The sequence below is a fragment of the Carex rostrata genome, chromosome 16 (genome assembly GCF_964058835.1).
Source record: "Carex rostrata chromosome 16, lpCarRost1.2, whole genome shotgun sequence".
NCBI classification, from domain to species: domain Eukaryota; kingdom Viridiplantae; phylum Streptophyta; class Magnoliopsida; order Poales; family Cyperaceae; genus Carex; species Carex rostrata.
The window spans coordinates 3541761-3555477 of record NC_135933.1 but is presented as its reverse complement, the minus strand read 5'-3'; the positions used below and the strand labels follow the sequence as shown (position 1 = coordinate 3555477).

At 34.2% G+C, this 13717-nt stretch overlaps 1 protein-coding gene and 1 long non-coding RNA gene across 6 annotated transcripts; one reads left to right on the top strand and one right to left on the bottom strand.

Moving 5' to 3' along the window:
- Positions 1 to 345: 345 nt before the first annotated feature.
- On the bottom strand, positions 346 to 3192 carry LOC144567564 (uncharacterized). 2 transcript variants are annotated; one of them, XR_013515444.1, is made up of 5 exons: positions 2863 to 3192; positions 2559 to 2638; positions 2077 to 2186; positions 1433 to 1703; positions 346 to 643 (listed from the first exon to the last, which is right to left on the bottom strand). It is a non-coding gene; the product is annotated as an uncharacterized LOC144567564 (long non-coding RNA). The 2 variants fall into 2 exon arrangements; XR_013515443.1 differs by lacking the exons at positions 346 to 643; positions 1433 to 1703 and having other exon boundaries at positions 1718 to 2186.
- Positions 3193 to 6155: 2963 nt separating this feature from the next.
- Positions 6156 to 12558, top strand: LOC144566987 (DNA photolyase). Of its 4 annotated transcripts, none has more exons than XR_013515331.1 (14): positions 6156 to 6536; positions 7368 to 7501; positions 7626 to 7775; positions 7902 to 8013; positions 8119 to 8401; positions 8840 to 9053; positions 10105 to 10194; positions 10386 to 10641; positions 10719 to 10853; positions 11081 to 11179; positions 11269 to 11316; positions 11712 to 11822; positions 11914 to 12004; positions 12275 to 12558. XR_013515331.1 is itself a non-coding variant. In XM_078317012.1 (14 exons), the coding sequence occupies exons 1-14, from the start codon at positions 6293 to 6295 to the stop codon at positions 12373 to 12375; spliced, it is 2046 nt and encodes a 681-aa protein (XP_078173138.1). In that variant the 5' UTR covers positions 6159 to 6292; the 3' UTR covers positions 12376 to 12558. The 4 variants fall into 4 exon arrangements, 2 of the variants coding, with proteins under 2 accessions (XP_078173139.1, XP_078173138.1); XR_013515330.1 differs by having other exon boundaries at positions 6158 to 6536; positions 10719 to 10831; positions 11914 to 12089; positions 12275 to 12410; XM_078317012.1 differs by having other exon boundaries at positions 6159 to 6536; positions 10719 to 10831.
- The last annotated feature ends 1159 nt before the right edge of the window (positions 12559 to 13717 follow it).

Here is a 13717-nt window from a genome sequence, read left to right as displayed (position 1 = left end):
TTTTTTTATTCGCTTGATGAAGATATATGTACAATATTTATTTATTTAGTATTGATAATCATTTTGTTGTTCGCGTGATTACTAAATAGACATGTATTTTTTTCTGAGCTTTATCCCAGAAAAAAATATATATAGTGAGTAAAAGTTAAAATATTAAAATGAGATAATTTCTATAAAAAAAGTATCTTGCATGGATTAAATTTTGGAACTAATATTTTTTTTAAAAACACAAACAATGTATGATGGAAAATATCATGATTAGCTTTCATCACTTAAAACATGGTAAATTAGATATAAATCAGAAAGAAAATTAATATTTTAAAAACCTCAGCAGCCATGCCAGGTATACATCCTTGCTACCAAAACGTAATACAATGGTCATCCCAGCAGGAAATCAAATCGTCTGCCCTCCGGGGGGCAGGAATTTTCTGCCCCCAGAGTCTCTGCGCGGTGGGACCGGGATGGGACCGGTTACTGTTTAAGGGTTTAATTTTTGTTACTGTTTTTAAATGGAGTCCCACCCGCAGAGACTCTGGGGACAGGAATTTCCTGCCCCCGGGGACAGACGATTCGGTCTCTCCCAGCAGACCCAGCTGAAACTGTGGCTAACACGTTGCTATGTGTCATCATTACTGATTACTCCCTACACCAAAATTTAAATAATATTAGTGTTACATGATACGACATTATTTATATAGAATAATGTGCATGAGTGACTGAGTGCATAACATCCAAGGAAAAAGGAAATTTGTTATATGGACCTTCAAAATAAGAAATATCTTACAAAAACAAAAAATATATTCTACATGCCTAAAATAACCCTCATTCACGGAGAGACACTCTGACAATGTGGGAGAGTATCCTCTGCGGAGTATTCTATGCGGAGCTGTGCGGAGCTTTTAATCTGGTCCGTTCGTTTTGATCGGACGGACCAGATCAGAGGGATCCAAATTTCGAAATCTGATCTGGTACATCTGATCAAAACGAAAGGACCAGATTAAAAGCTCCGCAGATGATAGCGTTCCCTGACAATGTAGACCTAATTTTGAAAAGAAAAGGCTAATGGGTTATTCTCTGATTAAGTTAGGACTTGCATGTCATGTCGTATTGGGGGTATTTTGCAGCTTTTAAGTGAAGTATGATATTGTCAAGCTTTTCGTGGTCATTTACAGAAAATACCTACATATACAGAAAATGTTTTCAGATGCCTCCTGCAAACCTCAAGATCTCACATATAGGCTAGGCCAGCAAATGCCACAAACACAGGAAACATCATTCAATGCACCTATCTTTCGAATTACCTTCTAATGATACCCAAATAATCCCATCTTCCTTGCTATCTCCACATAATTAAAGTCATAAACAAATACAGAATGCTGCAGGCAATTTTTTTCTTTAATTTATTTCTCCTTTAAGTAAATGAACATTGTACCTTTGGTAACCCAGTGCTGCCACTTGTGTACATTATAACAGCAACATCTGAAGCAAGGGGCATGACAGGTTCAACAGGGTTCTCTTGACCTAACTTCTGAACCTCCTCGAAGGAGGAGATTTGCCACGATGAGTTGTTCTTGGCCAATGAACCTCAGCCGAGACACCTGTTTTATTGATGTAAATCTCGCGTTTTATCGTGTAAGCTGGCCACTTATGTCTATCAGTCTTTTCAATTCCTTTGGCCCACATACCACAGTTGTGATCTCAGTCTGAAATACAGAAATAAGGATATAATAAATTATAGTATATATGAACACAGACTGTGTTTACTGGAATCTATAATTGTTTTTTATTCTCTTTCACTTAGTATATTAAGAATTCTGGTTTCTTTTTAATGAAAAAACATTTGTGCTCTGGCAACAAGATAAATTGTTTTTCGCATAGGTCAAGGGTTCTACTATTACCTAATGCAAAACATGCAGCTTTCTGTTTTGTCATTCTTTTGTTTCTTTAATTTTATTTATATGTTCACTTTGGACACAATTGGCTCTAGTAAAGTACTTTAGTGGCCAATTCTAGTCAGATCAAGCAGGTACTAATATATAATTTGTATTCTACATCTAATAAGAAAAAGAACTTTACTATTGGATAGTTGAGAAATGAATTAGACATCTAGCTGAATAAGCCAGGATACTTCCACTTGGAGACCATTTTACGCCAAGTGCTAAGTTACAGATAAGTCTAGCAATTTGCTGATAAAAGTACCCAAAAAAAAGATGTCAATGAACTGGAACAAAAAGTGAATTGTAACATTTTAATTTATTGAGCTCCAGCTCAGTCAAAAAGGCAAAATTTCACCCTTGGATTCTTATTTTTGTTTTATCTCATAATTACAGAAGATGCAACTAAAGGCTAAAATGATTTTAGAAAGTTTCTCGTAAGATTCTAGAGCTCAATAGCTCATAAACTTAACTTTGAACTGAGTAATAGTTGTACTAAACAAGCTTACAACTTTCATCGATATGATTTTAATAAGTTTCGTTGAACTAAGATAAGTGTTGTGCCTAAAAGACTGATTTGCAAAAATTGAAGTATGGATATTTAAAAAAAAACAAATTTTTTACTCTATATTTCCATGGAAATGAAAATTAAACATAGTTTAACCTCTCCAAATTTCAGATCTCTGGAGCTTGATTCTGAATCCCTAAAGAAAAAAATGTCAGCCAACAAGTAATTTCTTACAAATTAACATTGTTACTTGGTTTGAATCAAATGTGCTTATAATATTACTTCGAATCCACGCCCTTGATAAATGTGGAAAGGACTTTATTTACTATCAATAGATGTTGCTGCAAGGAGTATCAACAAAAATAAGAATGAGTTCACCAAAACTATAAACTAGTGAAATAAAGAGTACAAAAGATAAACCTGTGATATAGTGTAGGGTGTTCAGTGAAATGGAAGAAAACACCTTCTACACAGGTCGTCATTGGCTGCGTCACCTTTATCATTTCTCTTTCTTTTTCCCATCTGAGAGAGTCGGGGAGAGGGAGGAAGGGTAGGTGTGGTTTAGTGTAGGGTTTAACAAGTGGTATAGAGGAGCGAAGAGAAACAGGAGATGAGCGCTAGAGTTTACACTCCGGGGCGGTGGAGAGGAGAGGCCGCGACCGGAGAGGGACAGAAGATCCCCCATTAAGTTTTGAAACGGAGATTTGGCACTCGGCAATTTTACAACATTTTTATAGACGTTTTTGGTAGCATTTATTGTACCTCTTTTTAGGTTCAATCGTTTTATTTGAATGGTTTCTTCCTTCGTAAATTAATACCGATAGCTTTATCAGCTCAGTTGTTAGTGTTTGATCAAACTCTTAAATAAGAGCAAAATTAAGTACAATTAGTCATTTTCTTATAATGAAATTATGTTATAGAAGAAAAAAACATTTGTTTCTGTAATTTTTTTTGTCGGTTTATTCGAGGGTAAAGGAAGTATTGATGATATTATTTGGTTTTATTTTTATTTTTTTTCATCAGATTTCATTTGACATTTAGTTCAATTTTTTAATTCTTAATAAATTTGCGCCTTTAGTTTGTACATGCAATATATTGTGAAAATCAAGGAATCAATTACAATTATCAATAATGTTATATAACAATTTAGGAAGGGATATATTGATCTTTGAGATGCATTGAAGCCCTTGTGAGTAGGTACAGCTGATTTGAAGACCCGTCTCTTACTCATTTCGTGTTAGAAATCCATTTGTTAAGGTTGAAATCATCCAGTGTAGTTCTCCTTCTTCTTCCTCTCTTCCTTAATACAGTTTGGTCTACATTCAGGCACAGTGACAGAGATTGGTCTACACTCAGGAAAGAAAAGATTGAAGTGCTGAATGGACCTAAAAAAGATGGGCAAAATATATGTTTCAACTTTAAAATAAAAATAAAAATATAATTTTATCTTAAATTTTCAGATATAATCAACAAGGGGGAGTAAGGATATCAATTTAGAGTGAGAAAAAAAGAAATTGGTTTTGATGGCAAAATAGATAATTTAGGATGTTTTGATGGGCACACCAACAATTATTCCTCATCTATAAAAAATATAAATTATTAATGGAATAAAAATGATATAAAACATACCATAAATTATTAATAGAAAATAGATAATTTGCTACTTGACCCTGATTTGTAATTAATTGAGCATTTTTTGAACCATATTTTGGTGTGATTTGCTCTAATATCCTTGTCTAGTCATGCTGTGACTCGAGTCACATGCCTTGTCGTGACCAAAATAAGTTTTTATCTGTGCCATGACTAAAAACAGAGAAAATGGCCACGACACGTTAGTTATGCGGTGACTAGTTATGTTAGTCATATTTGTACTATTTAACTATTTTTTTTTTTAAATTTAAGTTTGTTTAATGAAAGAAAATGTCGAAAATGTCGAAAATGTGAAAAAAAATGTATATCTAAGTTGTAAAATAAATTATTTTGTAAGAAAAATTGATGTGTATGATATTTGTATGAAAAAATTATTATTTGGAATTTAATTTATTTATTTGAGATAAATAATGACATAAATTTTATCTTGTTTTGATTTAGTCACGTTTAATTAAAATTTTAATTTGATAAATATGTGTGATGTGGGCTTAAGAGTCTTTGTATTTAAAAATAGAGTAAAAGCCAGCATACACTAACTATCTGTGTTACATAGAAACAGATACAAGTATTGATCATATTGAATACGATACATGATACAATGATACAATAATTTTCAACACAATAAAAAGTATTGAGTGATACAATACAGATATCGTAATATAATATTTAGAGAAAAGGTTCTAGTCCACAGACCTTTGTCCACGGTCTGTCCACAATCCTATCCATTTCCTGGTTCAACTGTCTTTAATTGTCTACTTCCAAACTATTGTATTTAAAATTTTCACGTTCTCTCTCACCTCTCAAACTTTCCAATATCTCTCTTCACGAAAACTAAAACAAAAAAACGATATCCATCTTCTCCCTTTACCAAAACGAAACTTGTTTTTGTCAGATCCGAGCTTAGACTCCTCTTACTACAACAAAGGCGGCACCACCACACCTTCCTCCTGATCGCCTCCGTCGCCACAAGAGGCACCGAGCGGGCCTCATGGGAGCAGCTCCGCCTTGCTTTGTGACACAGCTTCTGATATTGATCGGCTTAATCCTCAATAATAGAGCAAGAGATCGCTTCAACCGATTCAATCTTTACCTCAGAGTCCTCGCTGAATCAATCTCTATCCCATAGATCCTTTTAAAAATAAGAATGAGAGGCTGATTTGGTGAATGGTAAAGCGTTAGATATGTTCTTCATTTTCACTCTTATTATTTCTCTTGTGAGACAGAATTGGGATATGCTTCAATTCAGCACAGATTCTGATTTAAACACACTAGCGAAGGGAATTGCTTAATTCAATTGGGCCATGAGCCTGCTTCAATTCATATTTTATGCATACCTTACAAAATCTAGTAATTCCGTCGATTAATGGAATCGTTTACAGAAATTTTGTTTGCAAATTTTGAAGGAAATTTATAATGAGGTTTGCATGCTCATTATAAAAAAGTTTCATTAATAGTGTTGATGCGACAAGTTATATTGCTACCGATTCGTTGTTTTTGGCTAATCTTGATGCGATCTGGCAATACTTTGAGTCAAATCTAATTTGATCTAATATGTCAGCTGTTGATCTGGTCTAGTTTTCTAATTTTTCATGGATCGACTGCTTATCTTGTTGTTTTACAGTATTCATCTTATGGTTTTACAATATTCATCTTGTAACTTTACAGTATTCATCTCTTCTGCTCCTCTGCACAGATTAGCTTAAGCCCACAGTAACGGTCACGATAGTCTCTCTCTCTGCCGAGGTCTCGTGCTCAACTCCGCCGTGTGAGTAATATCGGATCTCACATTATTTCAATGTTTGATTTGAATTTGATATTTAAATTCAAAATTACATAGATCATTTTCGTAATGTCATCGATTTGAATTTTCTAATTTAAGAACTTACAAGATTCGATATTTTGTTTTATAATATTGCAACGGTTGAGATTTTTTAAAAAGTCACGCAAAATATGAGATCTCTCAGAGGATGCGAATTCGTGATTCAGTGGTATACTGGCTTTGCTTCCAAAACCGAAGCGGCGGGGCAGCATGCAAATTCTATTTACAACCAGAGAAATCCCCGATAAAATCTTGTCCAAAGAGAAACCCCCGATACACCTCCTCCACAATTCCTGATTCTCTCTCTAGTGCCTGATCCCACATGGTCGAACCCTAGCTAAATCTCACCACTCGCTCAAATTTTCATGGATCGCTCCTCCAATGGCTCTCCCTCTCTGCTTCCACTTCTTCACTCCAGTTCTCGCTCGTCCAGTTCATGTTCAGAGAGTTCGCCCTGTGCGTCTGTCCAAAGTAGTTGTGCGAGCGAAGGGAGGCAATGGAGAGGCGGCTGTGGTGTGGTTCAAGAACGATCTTAGAATCGACGATCACCCTGGTCTAATTGAGGCAGTAGAGAAGCATGAGAGTGTGATTCCTCTTTATGTGTTTGATCCCTGCATTTTGTCAGGTTCTTTTTTTTTGGGTCTTTTTTGGTACTTTTAAAATTCTATTTGAATGGTTTTAAGTCAATGACCCTGCTATCAAATGTGATACTAAATTCGTGTTCAAAAAGAAAAAAATAATGTGTCACTAAATCGTTTGCTTTGATATTTTGTTCCTTAATTCGTTATATGCGGTCTTAGTTTGAAATAAACAAAACTTTTCAAGTTCGATTAGGACCAATGGAAAGTTCAAATGTACATTGTACCACTGTTTTAGGAAAAAAAGGGCGAATCTGCTAGGTCAGGTTATGCCAAAATTTCAAAGTAGACTTAACTACAGCTTAGATGGAGAGTTTCAAAAGAAGAAAAAAAAATAATATAGCAACTCAATTTCCATTTATAAACTTCAATTAAAATCCCAATCAACAATGCATTGTTAGTTTTTTTAGAAGAACAGGGAAGAAACAACTCTGCCAAATAAAATACATAGTAAGTGATTATCTATTTGCATTGCAAAAACCATTTGAGATATTAAAATAAAGAAGTTTACATATTGAGTTTGAATCTGAAATTAGGAAATTAAATAAATATTTCTGTATGCAGATTATTTCATTTATACTGTAACTATATCATAACTCAATTTCCATTTATAGGCTTCACTTAAGATCCCGGACAAAAGATTGTAGAGCATTTTTTTTAATAAAAAAAGAAGGAAAATTCTACTCTGTAAGATGAAATATGTAGTATGTGATTATGATAAACATTAAAAAACCATGTAAGATATTGAACTATTTTTTTTTTTTTCAATTTGAGTTTGAAATGGAACTGACGAACAAAATGAATCTTTATATTTGCAGATTATTCAGAGAGGATGCTTGGACTGCTTCTCTTTGCCATACAGGATTTAAAATCAGCTTTAATATCTCAAGGTTCAGATTTGATTCTTCGTTTTGGGAGTGCTGAAGATATTCTTTTCAATCTTGTGAATGAGGTCACTAATCCAAGGTTTATTGATTGTTTTGGTTTCCGTTATGTATATAAAGCCAGATTATTGGTTCTCTATACTATTGCAAGTTTTATTTATACTTGTATTTTTTCATTGTAAATAACTACAGGTTAGAGCTAGCCATGTCTTTACAGAAGAGGAGGTAGAGTATAATCTGCTCAAGGTTATAAGTTCTGTTGAATTTTCATTGAGAAATCTGATCTTTGCATGGGGTAATCCTGAGGTAGCTTTTTGGAAAGCTCCATTGTACGATTATAAGGTACATATATTGATAGCAAAAAAGGGAGAACTTCAAGAATTATTTTTTGTTGTTAATTGTTAACCAAAATTCATCCTTCAATTGTTAAAGTGTAGCTTAACATTACAAATTGTATTTTCTGAGTAGAGCTTAGTCGAGATGCCCACATCATACAATAATTTTCTGGGGACAAAATTGTCAAAGGTCACACCACTGCCTGCCCCAGCACTGCCTTCCCTTAATAAAGAATTACAAAGAGGTAAAATCCAACTTTCACTATTGATTTCTATTTCCCCTATTGTATTTTATTCTTATATTAATTTCTGGAGGAGGCAACATTCTTTTTGTTTTCTCAACTCTTCAGGTAGTATGCCAACACTTGATGAAGTAAAACAGTTTCTTCTTGAAAAGGGCTCAAAATCTGACTACAGCTGGATATCTATTAAGAATGTTAGAGCTAAAAGCGTGCTCTGGAGGACTGATGAAAACCCGAGGACACTTGAAGTTATAAGAAATAAAAGAAATGCCAATTCCTTCTTTGCATCTGAAGATGCCAATGATGTCAGAGGTGGGACTGACAATGCATTAGGGGCTTTGGCTGCTTACCTGAGGTATCTGGAAGGCACGGGAAGAGATGATTACCAAGAGTAGGTTGATTAACCTCTTCTATTTTAGTACAAATATCATTTGCTTAAGCAAATATGAGCAAAAAGTTGCTGGCAAATTGCTGTACCTTTTACTCTTTACAGAAGTCCATAAGCTGATTGTCCGCTGATCTTTAACCCATGAGTAGTGAATGCAAATAAAGGATTTGGTGTCTTGTGAATAGGCTGCCAATTCATTCTAGAAATAATTGCCTTGAAAGAATAAAAATTAAAGTATCTTAGAGTATGTTTCGCATGTGTTGTTTTGTGAGTTATGTTAATCCTGTTGTAGAAGGTGAAAGCATTAGTTGGTATGGTAGTGGTATTATCTGGTATATGTGAATACATTACCAGTGGACCCAAATACCATAGAATTGTTTTTTTTACTTGTCAGTTGTCACTGTCTTAGCCAAGCTTCTTTCCATTTTTTGTTTTGTTTAGGTTGCATGATAAATTACGTAGAGCAGAGACTAGGAATGGTGCCTCATTTTACACATTGTTCAGTTCTTCACTTTTCCTCGGAACTATATCAAGGAGGCAGGTCTTCTACGAAGCAATCAAGTATGAGAAAGAACGAAATGCTGGCTTCATATCTCCTTTTGGATACTCAGCTCCTACTGTCGGTGCCTCAGTCGATGCCATATGCTCCATGGAAGTATGTTGTGTTATGTTTTTTATTTTTAGTTTTAATTTTGCCTTTCAGAGTGCAGGGGGATACCAGTATTACCTCTTATCTTTTCATTGTTGCTGCAACACTTTTCTAATTTAGAACATGCATTTAATGCCAGCTTTCAATAATTTCAAGCTAGATAAGATGCACAGTGCACTTTGCATATGCTCTTTTAGTTGGTATCTCATTTGTTGATATAACTGTGGCCTCAAAAACATCAAAATTATGTAATTTCCCCTCTAAAATTCATAATATCATTTTCACCCTTGTAAATTTAAAAAACTCACAAATTTTATCCAATTTATTGTCTTTTTAATTAAAACTCATTGTAAATTTATGGAGTTTCCATTTTTACCCTTTCTTAAAAAAGGAAAAAAAAAAATGTACATGTTTGAAGAAAATGTCAGTCATCTAATTAGTCAGCTTCCGAGGGCAAATTGGTCATTTCTCTGCTTCACGCATACGCAGTGGCATTTGGGTATATGCTTGTGTAAGTGTCCGAAGTAAAGAAATGACCCATTTGCCCTTGAGAACCGACTAGTTAGAAGACTGATATTTTTTTTGAACGTGCTACGTATCTTTTTTTAATAAAGGGTAAGATGGGAACTTCTTAAATTTAAAGTGAGTTGTAATAGAAAAGACAATAAAATGGGTAAATTTTGAATTTAGAAGGGTAAATATGATATTGTGAATTTTAGAGGGGGGAATATGTAATTTTGAAGTTTTTGAGGGATACATGAAATTCCCCCTTTATTTTTTTATCACACTTCCCAAATTTGTTTTTCACTTCTATAATTTTATCTAAATGGCATCCTGTTCATGTAAATTCAACAAAAGCAAATTTTGATAAAGCACATCATTAACCCAACAGCTAGACTTACATTGGACCAGCTGGTTCCAGTTGCATAACCAATGAGTTCAGCGTGGGAGGTGTGAGAGTGCAACAACTGTCAAGTCGAGATGGCCTTTTGTGCAATTAAGCATTCTCATCCTTTTATTTCCTGGACACACTGATGAATTCATTTATTTGTGATAGTGGTATTGGTTACTGGCTCTCAAGGCCCAAACTTGCAATGAGGGAGGCTACTCAATACGTATATGGAGATGGAATGGTCACATAATTCAGGTTTTTGGTTTGATTCTTATTTCTTTCAGTTATAATTGTGCTTTTTTCTGTTTATTTATTTTTGATAAGTTCAGCAATATATTTTACCAAAGCTTATATGCAAAGACAAACAATTAAAACAAATTAACATAGAATACTGCATACTTCCAGGTATTGTAATTACCTTCACATATTTTTTTTTGTTATAACAGTACACTGCTGTTGGCAATGATGGGCCTGCAATTCTCTTGGTTCATGGGTTTGGAGCATTCCTGCAGCATTACCGTGATAACATAAAAGAAATTGCTGATAATGGGTTTCGGGTCTGGGCTATTACACTTCTTGGGTTTGGGAAGTCAGAAAAACCAAATGCTAGTTATAGTGAGCTAATGTGGGCTGAGTTACTCAGGGATTTTATCGTTGATGTCATAAATGAGCCAGTGCATGTTGTTGGAAACTCTCTTGGTGGTAAGTGTTTATTTTTGTCATGCCAACTTAAAATGTATATTAATTCATTTTTAATAAAATCTCATTTGTCCGGACAGGTTATATTTCTTCCATAGTGGCAGGTGTTTGGCCATCTCTGGCAAAATCTTTAGTTCTTATCAACACAGCTGGTATAGTGGTGCCAAGCTACACCTCTATACCAACAAGTAATGTAAGTCCATTGAGTTACACAGGTCTGTTATTTAATCATTAGAATAGACTTGAAAGAAAATTACATTGTTAATATTTCCTTTTCTAATAGTTCTCAGAATCATGCTTTAGTGGATTTACTTGATGTGCTTTATTGGAACTTTATTGGAAAGAACATTCCGGCTGATTTAGACATTGCAGAAGTTTAAATGGCAACTCTTTATTAAAATAGTTAAAATCAAATTTATAAGTAGTATTTCATGGCTCATAGGAATGGCGTACATCTTATTTTTCACGATTGCGGGCCAGTCTTCTCCTGCTATTCTTGAGATCAAGTGCTGCTAGCATCCTTAAGAGTTACTACCCAACCGTAAGCATCTTATACTTTGCCAATTACCTCCTTTGTTATTTTATTTTATTTTTTGGATGCTGATTTCTGTAATATCCATCTGTTTGCAGAAAAAGGAGAGGGTTGACGCAGCACTAGTTAAAGAAATAACAAGGGCTGTATCCTTACCATGAATATGGTAGTATCTTAAAATCTTTTGGTACACTGGTTTCTGTGGAGATATTTATGATTGGACTAAAGGCTTAAATCAAGATAGAAATACCTTTGGTTCACGGGAGGGAAGTCCTCATTAAATAGCTCTGAGTAGCAAATGTAAAGTTCGCACTAGACTAAAATGATGATCTAAACATTGTACTTGGGATGAAACAATAAATAATGATGATGGATATTGTAGATAAAATAAATACACCAGGGTCTGGTCCCACTGCTAACATACCAATTTACCAATTACCGCACTAAGTGTTTCTGTACTGCTCCAAGCCTCCAAACCTGATGGTAGACAATCTCTTTCTCTTATTCTGTAAAAAAAAGTTCCTTGACCATTATTTTCTAGTCTTATGATCCAGGAGCAGCTACTATTCTTGAAAGCATATTCAACTTTAATTTATCAATTCCCCTTAATTTCCTAATTGATTCCTTTGGAGGAAGAGTTCTAGTTATACAAGTGAGCATCTAATTCTACAACTTGTTATTCATTATTTCACACTATTGTACTGTTATTTCTTTACAGTTGTTTACTTGTAACTTCAATCCAGGGAATTAAAGATCCGCTTGTAAAGGCAGGAGATTTTCTGCCAATGCTAAGAGAGTATTGCAAACATGTTACAATAAAAGAACTTGATGCAGGTGACTTCTGCATTTGATTCTTATGACTTTATTTTTGGTATTATACCAGTCTGGTTGACTATCAGGATACTCTCACTCAGTTCAGGTCTCTGTCTAGCACAATGGTCCCTTCCAATTTTATGTTACTTTCTATTGTCTATTGTTTATTTTGTTGCAGTTTACATTTTGTATATCCTCCAAGTTCTGACTAGAAATTGAGTGCATTTGCTAGCATTTTCTTCTCTATTGAAAATATTTAAAACAAATTTCCATCCTTGTTCCCTGTATCAGGTCATTGTGCTCACGATGAGCTCCCAGAAGAAGTAAACTCAATATTGGGCGATTGGGCAAAGGAGGAATCAAAAGTTGGTTTCATTGTGGATGCTGTTTGAATATTGGAAATTATCAACACTAGAATTGTCTATTTCTTTGCTCCTCTCTTTGATGTTGCCATGTTGGTTAATGATTGCCAGTGGAAACAATCCCATTGCGAGGGTATGATAAATATAATAAGGTTTATACAAAGTGTTTAATGATGTTTTCTCATTATTAGAGCCAATTTTTAATCTCTTGCATTAAGGTACTTACTGATGCTTGTATGCAATTGATGCAATTTAGTGGTTTTGTTTGACCCATGGATGGTCTATTCGGCTATCTATACCTGCTGTGATGTGTTCATAAATAAAAACAAGAAAAACACCAAACTGGTTGCAGTTCCTCATTCCATATATCAAGACATGCTAAACATATTGTTGAGTTTTATATATTCTGCACTGATTGCTACGCCTCTAAAAAATAGTGCATTTCAAAGTTAAAAACATAGATGCCCTTTCTCTGAAAGCTGATTCAACATACCAACCACTAAAGGTCTCTAGTGGAGAATTTCGAATTCAGATCCAGTCAGGTACTTGACATAGTAGAATGAGGTTTGAACTGTTTATTTTACTCTAGCATGGATCTCAAAGACCCCCGTACATCCTAAGGCATGTTCGAAAAAAATTACTTAGCTGGAATTAACTCGAGTACTTCAGGGGGATACTTCTAATCGGTGAATATAAAAGTATCTTATATGAAATTTAAGGCTAAATAAGATGAACACCAAAACTTTAGCCAAATGCACCCTCAGTAAGATTAAGATTAGGTAATTGAATACTAAGTACTAACACTTGGTAACTGGATATTAAGATTAGGTAAGGTTAAATGAATTGCCAACTAAGGTGAATATTAATAGTAGATAAGGTAAACACTAAGACCAATTAAAATGAATATTCATGCATATTAATTTGAATACTATGGTTAGATGAACATCAAGACTGGACAAGGTGATACTAATTATGTTAAGCACGGTGCATATAAAAGCATCTTTTCTAAAAAAAATATATATATAAAAGCATCTTAACAATAAGATTAGATAAGATGGATACTAAGGTTAGATAATACGAACATGAAAATATTTTAGCTAAATACTGAGGGTGCACTTGAATCATCAAAAAAAGAATAATAAGAATTATGTTATCGGATTAGGGCCCGTTCGGCAGATTACTGTTCACCATGGAAATTTTTTTTATTCAGACTGAAATTTTTATTCCCACGGTGAACAGTAAAATCCAGCTCAAAATTTTCAAAACTCATACCCATTCCTATTCTTTACTGGACTGCCGAACCCTTAGTGTATTCGAATAGTGTAAAAAGGTTCTAGTCATAAAAGAGTACATAAAGAGTACTAATTTTATA

What these genes read in the sequence shown, in the direction of transcription:
- LOC144566987 (XM_078317012.1), top strand. Translation starts at nt 6,293, where the DNA reads ATGGCTCTCCCTCTCTGCTTCCACTTCTTCACTCCAGTTCTCGCTCGT. An exon ending in TGATCCCTGCATTTTGTCAG is followed by an intron (nt 6,537 to 7,367) that starts GTTCTTTTTTTT and finishes TTATATTTGCAG; the next exon opens with ATTATTCAGAGAGGATGCTT. An exon ending in TTTTCAATCTTGTGAATGAG is followed by an intron (nt 7,502 to 7,625) that starts GTCACTAATCCA and finishes AAATAACTACAG; the next exon opens with GTTAGAGCTAGCCATGTCTT.